Below are 16,917 nucleotides of genomic sequence, written 5' to 3'. Positions count from 1 at the left end.
TTTAGGCAGAATCCATATCTATATCTATAGATATAGATATATCTATATCTATATCTATAGATATAGATATATATATATAAATAGAGGGATAATTTCCCAGAGTCTTGTCAGCACAGCCGTGCCAATTCAAATTACATTTAAATATTACATTTATAAAAGCAAAAAATGATAGGTAATTGCAGATGATATTTATATAAAAGACAAAACATGAAGAATAACATTAAAACAAATATCAAAAGTAAATTCCAATAACTTAGTCTGTAATTTAGAGAAAAACTATGTTAATAATCACATAAATAAAAACACACGGTAGCTTAACACTAACAAAAATATTCCACACAATTTTATTATTCATTACATATTTTTCATTGCAATAAATAATACAATCTTTTTTTATTTGAAACACATATCACAAAATAGCTATAATATTTCTAACGAGCACACTTTGCTTGGACTCGTGTTAATCATTTTGGACGACTGTCAACTTTACAAATGCTTCTTTTGTCTTTTTGTAAATAAATCATAAAGCCATTTGGGGAGTATAAATCAGATTATACTGTAAGAGTGATGTCCTCTTTTATTAAAATATATTCAAATTAGTGTTCGTACATCAGCCAAATGAAAACAAAACTGAAGCGTTAATGTTGGAGGACATTGAGGGAAAAGAAGTGAGACAGTTCAGTTGCTTTCTTTGTGTGTGTGTGTGTGTGTGTGTGTGTGTGTGTGTGTGTGTGTGTGTGTGTGTGTGTGTGTGTGTGTGTGTGTGTGTGTGTGGTGTTCGGTATAAGTTATTCTTGTGTAAGCAGACGTCAAGATCTGGTGAGCAGAGTAGCTTCAACTGAAAGAAAGACCGAGGCTCAGTCCAGGGAGGAGGAGACGCAGGTTACTGCAGTGTATAGTTTTGGTCATGCGGTACTCTTTGGCTACAGACACTGACACTGCAAAAACAAATTCCCACTTGAGCTGCCCCAAAAAAAGTCACTCAATATGTTGAATGACTGTCAAAATACACTAAAGCTGTAGAAATACGTATTGCAAATATGCAAGTAAAGTAATAATTAAATCCAGACTGCAGACATCACATCATGTGTGTACAATTACATTTGTGTCTCACCATTTAAATGTTCTTAAGAGCTCCAACAAACATCATCAAAACATGTGACGACTGCATTTGTACTGCAGTGAGTTATATTTACATTTTCTTTTTATAAATAATTACAGCAATTTTGCCGAATGTAATCTGTAATTTCTTCAACTTGGAAGCCGATAAGAAGCAGATAAAGCAACGAGAAGCAGATGTAGAGATCCCTCTGACTTCAGACCTCGAGCATTCCCATATGGCCTCACAAGTGTTTGCGCGCCTCCATGTATAGATCTCAGCAAAAAGGTGAGAGTCCAGTCACCCGTGATTATTACCAGCTCACTCATGAAATTGCCGACCACGGGGCAGTGATGGAGCGAGGGGAGTGACCAGGAGCTGTTCTCTGTCCGATTGAGACTGATCCCGTTCACAGAGCGCCGCCTCGTTCAGCTTCCCCAGCCGACAAACACATATTTTAATGCAAACAATGTGACAAAGAAAGAAGGCGTGCAAACAACCAATACCTTGTCACACATGAAGTATTTATATTCCACCGAGAAGCTTTTCCGTCTCCTCCAACATTGTGTTTATTACATCCAGATTAGATTCAGTGTTTGTTTTTTCATCAGTGTGCAGCATGTCTATAGTGCTGAATCATGACTGAGATGAGAACTACAAGAACATAATCACAAATACTTCCTCGGTGCCATGCTTGCAGAAAATTTATGTTTTCCCATTTGCAGATCGAGGTTGTATTAATGAATAACTGAGTGCCAAGAATTTAGATGATCCAGACCATGATGCTGACTTGACCTGAAATAGGACTTTACAGCTTTCTGAACCTCAGAAAATGGCAGCTTGTATTAAGCTCCCACATTGCTGTATGCGCTTGGATCTGGAAACCCTTTACAGCAGGCACATAAAACTCTATGGCCCCTCAGATTTCGGCTATCCGCACTCTCTCAATACTCCAGAAATATAGAGGCGTATGAATCATTCAAATCCTATCTGTGTTTCTGCTGCATGAGTCTCACATCCAGATAAAGTGCTTCCCCCGGAGTTCCTCGCACTGATAAGTCTGCGTGTGGTTGAAGTATGTTACATCTGTGTTCAGAGATGTTTTAACAGCTTCCACACTGAAATTGAACTTTTTATTTGAGTAAAGGTGCATTCTAAAATACAATTTATTTTCACTGAATTGGGTCCTAGAAACCCCGGTCTCTCTTTAACAGCTCTAAAAAACATGCTTGATATTGTTTTATAAACTTGATAGCTATTAGATACTTTAATTGCTCATAAATATAATTTTGAACTAATGACATGTTTAGAAGTCTGCCACGGAGAATGACACATTCATCTGTAATACAGATGTGAAACAGCATTAAATACAATGGATATCTGTGATTGGCATTGATATATCTTTTTATGCAGCATTACCCCTCCAAAAATCCCAAATAACTCTGATATATATTGTTTATGAGAGGCAGTCAGATCTTCTTGTGGTGTACTTTACCACAAAAGAAAGTAACATCACCAGAACAACATATACATGTACATCATGTACATCTCTTTGACTATGAATGACATTTGGCAAACATGTATTTGTTCATGCATATATAACCCAAATAACACATTACACATGAAATATTTCCTCATTTGGTGTATTGAAAATGTCTTTATTTTGTCGGCTTCACTTTTCTACGTATTTAGTTTAAATAAGGTCATAAGGAAAGAGTTCAAATAATGGTGAAAAAAATTCTGGAATTGTTATTATTGTTACGCATATAGTGTAACAGTTTGGAATCTGTAGAACCCCAAACATTTTATTTAAATCCTTTTTAATCCTTTATACAAACCAGTAGTCTTACTTAGATGGACATCTCTTGTTCTTAACAATGAGGAAGCCAAGCCAATGGCAACAAAAATACAGAGGTTGAATATAATTTGATAATAACAGAAACAAAGATCATGTCAAGAATTTCTAATTGTTGAGACAATATGCAAAGTAATTAACATTTAGTTTTAATTTTGGCACATTCATTTCTCTAAATACTTGACAACTAGCATCTAGATATAGGGTGAAGCTAAATAGTTCAGGGTACTTTTGTGTGAATATTTCTGTACATTTTCTTTAAATGAGGGTGATATGAAGCTGCCATTCACACATTAAAAAATAATGTAATTATTTATATATTTATGTAATTAATTATATATTGTTTAAGAGATTTAACAATTAAAGGAGAAATACTTGAATATCTGGATTACATATTTCGTATACATGTGGTAATGTTTGTATTTACTTTATTATGAAGCTTTCATGCTTAGCAGTGTATCATCGGCTCCTGAGTTGTTCTTTGCCGAGTTGTTCTTTGCCGATACAGAAAACATTAGTTGACATTTAATGGGTCAGTTCATCAACTTGCCATAAACACGGCCATTATGGTACAGTTGAGTCTCCTGATGAGATAAGCCTGAGTGTAAACCAGCTATCCAGTATAATTTATGACCCAGAAGTCGATCCAGATTAGGCCTGATTGGATCGCTGGTGCCATATGTGACCTACAATCTGTGCTCCTCATGCACTGTGGGGCGGGAGGGTCAGCGATCTCCCTGGGCAAAGGTTGCCATGGGAACGACCTCTGGATGCACCGCTTGGCTCTTTGCAGCCCTCGCACATCTCAGGGCAGAATTAGCCAGGATTTCTTTATGTCAGGCCCGAAATTCTTCTGCTCTATTTCCTCACTCTGCTCTGCAGTTTCAGCTCCCTCTGCTTCCTCTCTCCACACACACACACACCCACACACACAAATGTTCACATGCTGTGGCATCAGGACACTTGCATGCATGCTGACACATACATGGATGCGCAAACACACACAGGACAAAGTCTCCCCCCACCCTTTCAAACACACATGGTTTACACACTTACTCTTGATATTAGGACGTTCAGCCAAAGGACATTTCTGCATATTGGCTTGTTGAATGCTTAATTTGAAATACTTTATAATCAGATTTACAAAATGACATTCTTTTCTTGTTTTGGCAAGTCAACTCGGCTTAATGTCATCTAAGGATCCTTAAGCCTCCAGATAAATTCTGGTCGGTCGTGACAAATTTTTGCTCGCCTGTAAAGGAAGACTTTAGCCACAAGCTATTGGGATTGGAAAGTTACCATGTCTGTTGATGCTGAAACTTCATTACTGAACTCAACATGATCTGCAGGATACATTTTAGCCTCTAGTTTTTAAGCTGTAGCATACGATCCAATTGTTTTTAGTTTGGAGAGTAGAATGACTTTTAGTTTAATTGGATGATTTACTGCAGGTATCGAGCTGCCACCACAGACTTCAGGAAAGTACTTCTTGCTCTGTATCATTGTTCATTAGGTTAAAATTGTGAAGTGGTTACCGGATATGTACAGAGGTCAGATAAGGGTCCCTAAGAAACATACATTTCTTTTCTCAAGTCTATTGAGATAAAATCTGAAACAACACTCAGAAAGCAGAGACAGAGACTTTGTTGCAAAGTAATTTTATTGAAGAGAACAGGAGAGAAAATATAATTGGATCCCCAGGAGGTTCCCAGTTCCTCTCCCTCTCCTTCCTTTCAGGGTTGAGGTTAAATACAAAGGAAATACAATAAAGTGGTAATATCCCTCAGAGCAGCAAGCAAGTTAAATTAACCATTCTTTACGCTTTCCAACAGCGAAAGCATTTACATCTAGATCCCATGAAGTCATTAAACGGCTGCGGGATTTTTATTAGGTCTATATTGAACTGTGCACGTGTGAAATACCTGTAGAGTAGTTGAAGGCCAGTGCTTGTATAAAAGCACTTACTCAACATGGCTCACGAAATACTGATATACAGACATACAGTACAAGTTATATATTAATGCTACAGCATTCCAAACTAATTCTCTTACAATTCACAATAAGAAGTTACTGTAACTTGTAATAATCTGAATGAAACACTACTCCGAACAAATTCCATTATTTGTAATAAAACACAGGGATTCAAAACAAGCAACGTCTGGTCCCTATAACCAAACGATTTGATGGATATCTCCTCATGAAATATACATGGCAGCAGAACACTGTGCTGTTTATAGGGGGTGTTGTTAGAAAAACATTCAAATACATTCCCTAGAACCATACCGCTTTATAGACTACCACCACAATGCAGTTAAAAACCACATCGAAAGTTAAGAACGCAAAGGATGGCAACTTGAGCCGTTCAATAAAATGTATTATGCCGTGCCGCAAAAAAAACAACGGAACCAAACTCGCAACCATTATGTGTACTGTGACCAAGCAACCTCGGTCATATCAAGGGTTTCATCTGTGTGTTAGTGGGGAGAAAAAACTCTTTCAGGCAGTTCATAGACATACTAGAAGAGTCAGTATGCTTTGTGCGCCCTGAGGAGAGAGGCAGTTCTCTGCAACGCGTTAGCACAATAAAGTTTATAGAAGGAATTGAGTTACCACACTGAACCTTTTTTGCTTTCTGTGCAATATTGTATTTCCAAAGACAGAGGACGCATTCAGTGGTCTGATAAAAAAAAAAAGCTAGTCCAACCTCATAAGATGTTTTAACCCATACAATCAGGCACATAATACCACACATTCTGAGTTTTCAGAATGACGAGGTTTCAATTGCATTATCACTACCAAACTGATTCATCTCATCACTCGCTAAATTATGGGAAATGGCTGATTTGAACACACAGAAATAGAATTGGAGTGGAACAAATATAATATGATGAGTACAAAAGTAAATGGCGATTGCTGTTAGTTTGTATGGTGACCACACATCAGTGGGGCCGTAAAGTGTTGTCGCAGTTAGCCGTGAAGAGAGTGGACGCAGCTCTGAGGAGATGGACGACTGGCTAGTTAGCGACGTAGCTTGTTCTTCTCCAGAGCAGTGGCGAGTGAGGCGGTGGGGCCGTTAGACCCAGAGCTGCTGCTAGCCACCGGCCCGCTGTTTAGCTCATTTTCTGTAACCACTGTAGCATTAAAGCATGGTGGAATTAACAAGCTAGCTAGCTAACCAGGGGCCAGCTGACTAGTTAGTTAGCTAGCTTGTTTATGCCACCATGCTGTAATGCTACAGTGGTTACAGAAAATGAACTGAACAAAGTTGTCACTCATCTGGTGATAGCAAAGTGCCTCCTACGCTGTGGCAGTGTGTGGATGGAGCATGGAGTTGTTAAATGTGCTGCTTGTTTGAGTCCGTACTGCATAACGTCACCTCGGTTTAGTTTATACGGAAGTTAGCCAGCTACAATGGTACACAAAAATGGCCGCCGCTCTGACCATCCTGCTGCATTGATTTCCATGGGAATGTCCGTCTACTCTTATTTAACATCTCTGTCATCTCAATATGAATAGTTGGGAGATGGTGTTCATAACCATGAAGAGGGAACACCTCTCACCTCCGAAAAAAAACAAAAAACATAATTCAGGTAACACTGCTCTGCTCAGAGAATACATTCATTGATCAGATTCTCACTTATTTCAGGGAAAAGCTAAATTTCTGTTTGGAAAAAAACTAGTTTTATAACACAGATGTATCACCAATGAATCTGTGCAAATTAAATTCAAACAGTTACCCGCAAACAGGACGCACACAAAGCTCTGGTAAGGGTCTTACTGACGTACTGGACAGGAGAGTAAACTTGACACAGGGCCATTCAAAAGAGAGCTGGCACCTACCTCAGAGTTCCGGGTGAAATGTCAGAGTTCAGAGGCTCAAGACACTACCAGGACTTTCTAATCCCACCTGGTTGCTTATTTTAATGTCAATCACAGCGGACTTGATCAGGGATTTCTGTTTGCCAAGCAGGTCAACACTAGTTGTGGCGTGTTTCAGAGGGCTTAGCCAACAACTCTACACCAGTTCCAGTAAGCCAGTCGAGCTGGGTCACGATGAAAGAGTCTGTCCCTGCAAAAAAAAAAAGTCCAGAGTGACGGGCAAAGAAAGAGGAATCCTCTTAGTGGTAATATCCTGTTGTGCACCTCCATCTGTTGCTCTGTGATGGCCGACAGTCTAGAGGAAAGAAAAAAGATCAGAACCAGCACCACATACTGTATTCTGGCTTTGAGACATGATGGAGTCATTTATTTACATTTTTCAGAAAATGACATCCAGCATTCCCTATATTTAATGTCTATCTGGCTATTTAGTGCCCAAAGCGTATTTTTGTTCTGCTATGTGATATTATTATTATTAAATTATGTTATATGTTTAGTAAAACATTAAATAATAAAAAACATCTTTTAGAAAATGTTGCCTACGCTTAACACAAGCTCACATCACCAGGTCTGAGCATCAAAAATGTAAGAAAAAAGAATAATAGTATAAGAAATACAAATAAAATAAGAAACAAATACAAATGTAATACGACACAATGTCTACGCTATTGTAATGTTAAGGGAAGATTATATCATATCAAACTAAAAATGTGGTCCTTTATCTCATATTTACATCTTTTTATTTACGTTTTATTTTTAGAAGCCAAATATCTTGGCTTTGTTGGTATTCTTCCTCCAACGATTGAGGAAAAATATTCAGGAGGAAAACTGATTTTGTACGGTACTATTTTCCATGAAATGGCTCGACATCACCCTGAAATATTTAAATATCTGAATTTTATTTCCCCTCAAAAGTCTGTAAAACAGGGTGGGATGGACTATTTGATTATTTATTTAATTTCTTAATTATTCAAAAATATATATATATTTATTATCTGTTTAGATTTTTCCAGTAATATAAATATTTTTTGCTATTTATTTATGGAATAGTTGTAGACAGTGAGAGATCGATGGTTTGATTGTGAACGTTGTTGGTTTTCTTTATTTCCTTTTTATATGTGAATTGTATGAATTTGTGGTGTCCTGTAAGTGCATGTGGGCTGAGCATAGTATGACACAATAATACAAAAATAATAATAACTTCAAACTATTGCGTTCAAGGGTCCACTTGATACATGATATACATTATGTAGGAGCTGCATGGGGATTTACACATAATACTGTTAATCTTGACCATGAGCCTTTCTATTCAAAGAAAACTCCCCATGCCATTGTGTTACAGCAGTTTATCTAGCAGCTTATATCTGCGTGAAAGCTCCAGCTACAGATGAAAAACTACTGTGGATCATCTCAAACACCGTTTAAACTCTGTACTTATCTACAACAGTAAATCAGCGATTTCTTGAGCGGCCCCCAAAAGCAGTTCAACTTCCCCTCAGTGAAGACATATAAAGGAACCCACACACCGAAAGCTCTTTTAACATCTCATAACCGTATTCCAGTCTGTTTCTATTCAAACAACAAGACTATCCACATCACAGGAGAACGGCTTGAACACATGTATCTATCTACAGTATGTGTGGGTTCTGAAACGCAAACCACGGCGACAACAGAGCGCAGCATCAACACACAGCGGCTGATTTATGTAAACGGTTCATATCAATTAGTAGAGAGCTTAGAGGGGATGTTGGCGTTCGAGAAAAAAAAACCAAAGCCGTGATTGATGACTGCCATTTTATCAAGGCATTCATTTCGTCATGACTGTCAGCTGAATCACTTTTTACTGGGCCTCTGTTTTATGGCAATAATAGCGCTTAGATTTATTATGATGATAAAAAAGTGTTGTCTGCCCTCAGACAGGCATTCATACACATTTCATTTTAAGGAGTCGGTGGCCCACCACAAACCAAGGAAGACACTGATTTCAGTCTTCACTTCGCCTCATTTGTCAGGAAAAAACCACAAGTTAGTGCTGGATAAGTGTGTGATTTAATTATAAAGAAGTGAAGGGGACGGACTTGAGTCCCCTTTCAGGTCCCGGCAGTGTAACTAGTGAAAGTTCTACTGTGTCTGTAACGTTCACTTAACAAGAAAGTAAATTAAATCCTGCCAAGGCTTTTTGGTCTATTTAATTAAAGCTGGAGGAACTTAGTGGGATTGAATTCAATTTTTGGCAGGAGTAAACCAATATGCTGGGAAGGTGGTGGTGGGTGGTTGCAGTGAGGTGGGGTGTAGCAGCGAGCCAATCTATTTTTTAGCTTCATTGAATAAATATTTCCTTTTCAAAAGTGACAAAGAATGATTTTGGGTCCTCTGTGACATGTCATTCAGCCAATAATGGCAAAGTTTCTAAGACAAACAAATAAATAAAGATGTTTAAAAACCTGGATTTTCCAAGTTAGGTTTGTTTCCTCTGAGTTCAATCTCCTCCGCCTGCTTGTGAAAACGTGCTCTCAGCTGAGGTTAATCCACGTGCAAAAGGTCTAGATTAGAGGAGTCTGGGGCTCTTTCTGGGCACAGGGTCAGGGATCACATACCAACTTCTATGGAAAGCGGGTCATTTTATTTCCTCGCTCTTTATCCAGCTGCCGGTGCCAACTGGGTGCGATACTTCACCGTAAGCCCTTTGGGGCTAAAGGTGAAACCGATTCCAGCCCAGAGTGTTCGTTTTGAATGGGCTTTAAGTTTAGGCAAAATATTCCAACGGATACGAATAAGTTCATGAACTGCAGGAACTCATTCTCACCTTCAACGACAAATAAAAGCATGTGTTTAACTTAAGATAATCTGAATCAATGATTATTTGTTTTGATATAAAAAAGTTGTATATCCATTTATAGATGATTAATTGTCAGAAGATCTCCAACACAGCTAAACTATGAATGTGAGTTTAAATAAACTGCACCATGAATATTACTGTATGTTGTAATTACTCAGCACCAATCAGTTAGTTTTTGTTTAGTTTACATTAAGTTAAATTAAGTTACCCTAAAACAAGTAAGCCATAAAAATGAAAATACATTTTTATAAAATATATTTTTCGTACGAGCGGATATTCAGAGTTTAACTATTATTATTCATTTAAAAATATGTTGTTGTTTTTTAGAGCAAGTAATCCTTTTCATTTAATTTCTGTGGATAGATAATCATTTTCAATTCACAGCAAACTAATAAGGCCTGGCATTTATTAACAAGAGCTGCACTTGCAATTAAGTGTTAACAGAAACAGGTTACTCTGAATAATCTCTGGAGAAAGATTTCCAGTGTATTCAAGAATGAGAATACTGAATGTTCAGCTTTTAAACTCTGGGTGGCAGTGTTGATGCAATGGCACGTTACACAACTCCTCTTTACTGACCAAAACATTTAAATATTATAGTTATTTTTCTGTTATGCTCGTGGTTTTGTATGTCATTGATTTTATAGAAAACATTTACATTCAAATCTCTCATTTATGAGATGTTTGAAGTACAATATTGAATCATTACATTATAAATCCCTGTGGGTCTAAGTCTGAACAGCTTCATATCCATCACCATCCATATATATATATATATATACATTGATGCAGTCAATATGAATATATAGTTTGTATTAAATTATATTTCATTTCTGACTTTTAAAAATAATTTCTGATGAATCAGATTATTTTAAAAATTGTACACAATAATTTTAACATTGACACATAATAGGAATTTTTCATTGCAGGTTTGAGACATTTATAAAAGAAACATGAATTAAACTAGTCACATTAATTATATATTTAGAACTTGGATACAAAAAATATAAATATCATAAAGAACTTGCCGTGACTACCACTGGCCATTTTGCTAAATAGTTATTAAATCAAAGAACCATTTTCATTATTATAATTATTAAACAAAAGGATTTGCTATAAATTGTGTAAACATTTTTTAGATGGTACATGCATAAAAATGAGTTTATGTCTGAATGTATCAAAATCAAATGTACCAGTTGTTGAGATAAAATAATAGCAAATATATATTTTGCACAAAATAACATAGATATTCATAAAAAGATGAAATAAGTAATTAATGCTTCACATGCAGTCGTCCATATGCAAAGTCTAAAAGAAAAACATGTTCTCATAATTACGAAACTATTTTTCCATATGACATATAAAATCAACATATCCTCTCATGTAATCATTATTACATCTTTTTTTGAATAATTATAATTTTTATTATTTGTAAAATAAAACACATACACACAAAACAAAGAGAAATTATGATATGGGATTTTTAAAGATGCTAACATGCTAAATAATTTCACATAAACACGGCTCTGCATTACTGCTGCTTTGTAGCGTTGCCTCACAGTATTTAGCTGGTCAAATAATCATGTCGTCAGTGATAATAACAGTGGACTGCATGCTGAAATCCCTTTCTCCTCGGTGCACCTTGTGTGTATTATTAGGGAGTAATTTAACAGGGAATTTGTTGCATGTATTTTGAGTTATGTGGTGTGTTTATTGTAGACTGGTGGGGCCACTGTTACTGTAAAACGGCGCTGTTTTGACTGTGCTGTGTCAGGGAACATTATAGGTACAGTAAAGTATGTTGGATATCAGAGCCACTGAGGAGCATGAGAGGATTTATGCCCCATTCATACACATCTCTGCTTTGCATTATATATATTTTATTACCATGCAGCCATTATAAGCTAGCGTGGCAGAAATATCTCTGTGGGCAGTATTAATATCATTTCAGCAACATCTTTCACTTCTCTTCTGGCTCGAGTCAATATTGAGCCTGTATGGAACTCATTAGAGTTCGGGGAAAGCTGCTTTTCTCAGTGCCTTGCCTGTTTTGTTCCATCTGTGTTGTAGTCACCTGAACATGATCTGAACTCAGCCAGTCAAGTGACCTGGAATCAATACAGCCAAACTCAGTGGAGGCAAATAAATCAGCCTGGCTCATTTAACCCACGAGAGTCCCGCTGCTGCAGTGGTGCGGCGCGTATAACAAGAAAGGCATGTTTGATGACAAATCATTTACTCTAGATTCTTCTTTCCCATCCAGCTTTAGTGGCTCCATACTTCATATCCACTTGGCCTATCTCTCCAGGCAGGTTTAGCCATTCCTTGTGTATTGTAATTCCTCATGAACACATCTGAAAGCCAGCTTCTTTTTTCTTTTTTGTTGTCTGCCTCTCGGTGTCCATCACTTTCTTTGTACAAAAAGCTATTTGCCATATTTGTGTACATTAGACTTTTTCTTTAGCGTGCTTTCTCTCCAGGTATCTTTGTATTTCAAACACAGCCTTTCTGCAGCTGCTTCAGTGTATCCCTATGGCATCTGTCTCCATGCCTGTCATATGAAAACCAGCCTGTGTTTTATTCTTTACCCAGCATAACTCTGTAAAGAAACCGGAATTTTACTACCAGCTTCTGAGGCAGGACATTTATGATATGAAAATATGGCTTGCAGGATGCACAGTAAATTCAGAAGTTGTTTTACGCCAACCGTCACTGACAACTTGGACCTTTTTGGGAAAAGAGTAATCCTATTAAATCAGCAGAAAACTCATAAAAGTTGAATGTGTTATGATTACTAATATGCATATTTATTTTACGTATTGCATTTTTATGGCGTGTTGGAAAAATGATTGCCAGTAATGTGGCTGCCAGACTCCAACTTAAATCAACTTAATGCAAACGCAGCTCAATTCAAATAATTTGTGGAGATTAATTGTGCCGCGTCTCAAAATACTTTGGGCCAACATTACATCAACGGTATATGGTTTTATGATGATTCATGAACAGGAAGGAACGTTTTGCATTCTGGAGGACGTGATATTTCACTCTGACTTTGATTCTTTGGCTCTGTTATTGGAAAATAACTGCTGTTCGGGTTGACAGGCCTGTTCGGTCACATGATGCCTTCCTTGTGATGCATAAACAATGGTTAGCTGCCCCGCGTTTTAGCTACAAGAAACAACTTCATATATTTCTAAAGCACCTCCAGCTTGACTGTTTAAATTAATATGAAATTCACATTATGCAAATGTAAACATGGTTTACTGCGCAAACACAAATCAATACTGCCATTATGGATTATGCATTCATTGTTAGATTTCAATTCATTTTCATGTCATGACTAGACATCTCCCTCAGACACAAACCTTTACTGGACCACTTAATTAAGTAAAAGCATGTAGACATTCTTTTGTATTATAACTTGCCAAGTCATTAAATTGACCTAACAATTCGTTTGAATCACTCAATGGCAGTTTTGAATTGAGTAGATGCAAACTCAGCTACTATCATAGCTATATACTTCACTTTAATCCAAGAGTGCACTATTTTACAGCAGGACTGCTATAACTGTGACCAGCCCCCATAGTTTGTAGTTATGGCCTTCAGATTGAAGCCTTCAGTATTTTCTTTATTAGCAGTGCACTAAAGTACATTATATAACTGCCTTGTGCTGAAAATGGTGGTAAAGTAGTAAATTATGTGTGGAAGCTAAAAAAAAGCAATCAAATATTGAATTATATATATAAATCCATCATGTTTTGAAATCCATTGGGTCAGTTTAAATACACACTGACAAATAAAAATGTATTATTCTGATTTACATGTGGCATAAATCATAGTACAAGTCAATCTCGAGGTATAGTTTGAATTGTGTAACAAACAGATAATACCGTATGTAATTACACGCATCTATTGAGCGATGGGATTAATGTGTTTACATGCTAAACAACTAAACAAATAAGGGTTTCATTTATTTAATTTATGAAATAAAATGTAGACCATAATTATAAATTATGTTCGGAATTCCACAATCAATTTATCAACAAAAAAACCCACTGATCAACATGCAGAAAACTAACAATACCCGTATTTTATCAAAGTATACAATTGTAATTCAATTTCTTTTCTTTTACCTACATACATTTTCCACTCAAACAAATAGCGGCATACGGACTGAGTAGAAATGCTTGGTGCAAAGTAAAGTGGCAACCAATTAAACGATAAATATTAGAGGTCAAATGTAGGCTAAAAGAAATAGTTAAACTTACTTTAATTGTTCTGCCGTGTTCGTCACCTGTTGTTACAGCGCCAGAAGTCCCTTCTTAGCACATAGGAACCCCGCAGACGCGTTTAAGCTTTGTCTGACAAAAGAATGACCAGTATTTCCATTTCGAGTGGTGCGGCAGTGAGATTAAGCGGCTCCATCTTTTATAAATGCCCCACATGGTCCCAAAACACTTAATTATCTCTAGGTACAGCGGCGTGGACTGTCCTGTTGATGATTGACAGCGGGGAGAATTGAAGGGGCTTTGAAGGGGTTGAAGGATCCTCTTGTGGAGCGGCTGCATCGATAATTCAAATATATTAAACACTCCGTCATTAATAATACACCTATTAATATTGTTTATATTCTGTAGAAGACTGACTGGATGAATTTAGCGTTAAAATTTGTAACTACTTTTAGTGTCGCTCGATGCTCCCCTCCGTCTGTGTTATTTTTGGTTTCGCCCAAACTTGGTTGAGATTTGAGTTGGTTTACTCTGCTATCTGGGCTCGCTCTATTGGAGGTGAAGGACCGCCTGTCCCCTCTCTGCCTGTGCTGTCAATGGCTTTCGGGACGTATTTTATTTGAATGTCTGGGCGATATAAGTGACCAATAATGGATATTCTATGGATATTATGGACCATACCGGCCGTAATAGCTGTTGAAGGTAAGCTAATGTCTTCATCCCGACGGTTAACGCCGCATCTTTCCGTCTTTGACTTTAAAACAAAGCGCGTGAATGGACGTTTGATACTGTTATGATAGAAGGCTAACAGAAAATGAACCACTTTTCATCTCCATTAATATGCATTAATGTGCTATAACAATTCCGTTTATGGTGCTGGGAGTCAGCCGACGAGGGATGATGGTGTGGCACAAAAACACGCTCCCGCATCACCCGCAGGTATGCGGATGCTGTTGGACGTCATTACCGTTAATTGGGGTGCACAATTAGCAAAACGTTAAATATGTCATGTAGGTCGCACGTCCCGCGTGTCCATAGAGGCGTGCCACTGGCTTTAGTTTCAGTGGGTGATGATAACGTGAAAGACAAAACCTCTCCTTACACCTTTACACCCCCCCCCCCCCCCCATCCCGGCGTGTCCGAGACTAAATGTGCGTTATATGCCTTTTATAGTTTGACTTACAAAAGGCTCTGTCTGGTCCTCGCGCTCATCATTTGTACGCAAAGCTTGGCTAAGCAGGAACAGGCAGCGTGGCTCAACGCACAATGAAACAGGTTGAATGTTGAAAATAATGTCTGTGTGTGTTTACAGTAGTCTGTGGTGCTCAAAAGTAGTGGTCCTACCATACGTATTCAAATACATAGGCCCTCTAGTACCCACAGGGACTATTATTGTGACATTTGCCAGAACCTTCTTAAAAACATTTGGAGATTATGAAAGCTAGCGTGTCTTTTAATTTAGGGGGTGTCAGTCTTCAACTTGAATTATAACTTGCAGGTGATTTGTATGTGGCTGCACTCAATTTTCCGTGTGACAGGGACAGGATACATTGGATACACAGTGAAGAATGGAAAGTGACAGCCCAGCCGTACATTTATTCAGGCTATTTTTATGATGCTGTCAGAAAACAAACATGTCTTCTTCCTCTGGTCAGTTGAACTAAACCTCATAATTACAGGTGGAGCTGACAAACTATGTAGACACTCAACTCAAATGCAACCACAGGTTAAAACAACAACAAAAAGAAAGACGGGGGAGAAAAAAAAGCAGCTTTGTTTACTGTAAACTAATTTGTTGAGCATCCTGAATGTGCACAGCGAAGGTCGACGGAGCTGTCAGGCCCGATGAAGGACTGGCACCGGCTTTGACAAACGTCATGCGTATGTATGCAGACTTCCACTGACTGCTGCTGTTTATGGTTACATCCAAGACTTAACAGCAGTCCTGAAGGCTTACATTACATTTCTCATTGGCAGCTTTGCAATGTGAGTCATAGCTTTGGCATTTGTGTCATAGCTTTTACATTTTATTTCAGCTTTTATCAGCAGACATTGATTTAGCACACACTTGTTATTTTAGGGAATCATATGTATGGTCCAGTCTTAGCTTTAAAACCACACCATACAAATACAGGGACCATCGGGCAACAGATATTTCACAGCATCCATAAATTGTATTTTTTTGAAATATAATAAAATATATTGTTTCAATGTATATTTTTTTCTGTTGTATTATAGAACATTTTGCAAGCATAAAGAAGCTTTTAAAATAATATATTGAATAACTTTTTTAATTTATGGATATATACTACATTTACGTAAAAATCCTCAATAAAAAGAAATACGTTTCATAATAAGTAACTGTATATTCCACATGTTGTACAGGCACATAATAATCAATATGATTCATTTTCTTTTAATTACTGATATCGTGCTTTTATGATTACTTTGACAATGTTCCGGCCTATTTATTTATTTTTTTTATTCTTTCTGTTTTGTCCAAAAACCACAGGACGTGAAAAATGCCACAAATAACATCAGATTGACGCTACACCGTGTTCCACTTCCCCATGTTTGTTGGTTCCCTCTAAAACGCAGACATGGCCACAGTTACTGTTTGTCCACATGTAACAATCAGCTGTGAAGCGTTTGAGTAGGCTGAGAGCACACAGCGAGTCCAATACCAATCGGCACAGTTATTCAAATACTTATTTCCGTGTGTTGAAGTTCACTTCTCGCTCGATTAAGAAGCTGCTGTTGATATTTAGCGTTACGCTGGACGTACAGTACGCAGGTTGCATTGTCTTGTGTTTCGCTGTTTGATTCGTAAACAAGCTAGTCCCTTCGCCAGCCCCCCCTCCATTTTAGCCTGTGAATCACCCTAGCCGACCATCCAATGAAGTTGCGAGGATGGCTTACGTATGAGAAATAAAGGGTTGAAAAAGAGGTCACTGGAGCTATAATCCGAAAAAAAACACGTCCCAGCATGCAACAGAAAAAGAAGCCTCGACTGGAT

General features: G+C 37.6%; 1 protein-coding gene across 2 annotated transcripts in view; it reads left to right on the top strand.

Moving 5' to 3' along the window:
• Positions 1-14,551: 14,551 nt before the first annotated feature.
• ephb2b (eph receptor B2b) overlaps positions 14,552-16,917 on the top strand; it is a gene marked incomplete at its 5' end in the record, with an annotated part of 111,164 nt that continues 108,798 nt past the window's right edge. For both annotated transcript variants that reach the window (XM_079156953.1, XM_079156952.1), the window contains one exon: positions 14,552-14,603. In XM_079156953.1, the coding sequence (XP_079013079.1) occupies positions 14,552-14,603 (52 nt within the window). The remainder of the gene's footprint in view (positions 14,604-16,917) is intronic.

The sequence above is a fragment of the Pholis gunnellus genome (assembly GCF_910591455.1).
Source record: "Pholis gunnellus genome assembly, chromosome: 3".
Taxonomy (NCBI): Eukaryota; Metazoa; Chordata; class Actinopteri; order Perciformes; family Pholidae; genus Pholis; species Pholis gunnellus.
This window is presented reverse-complemented; position numbering and strand designations above follow the sequence as displayed.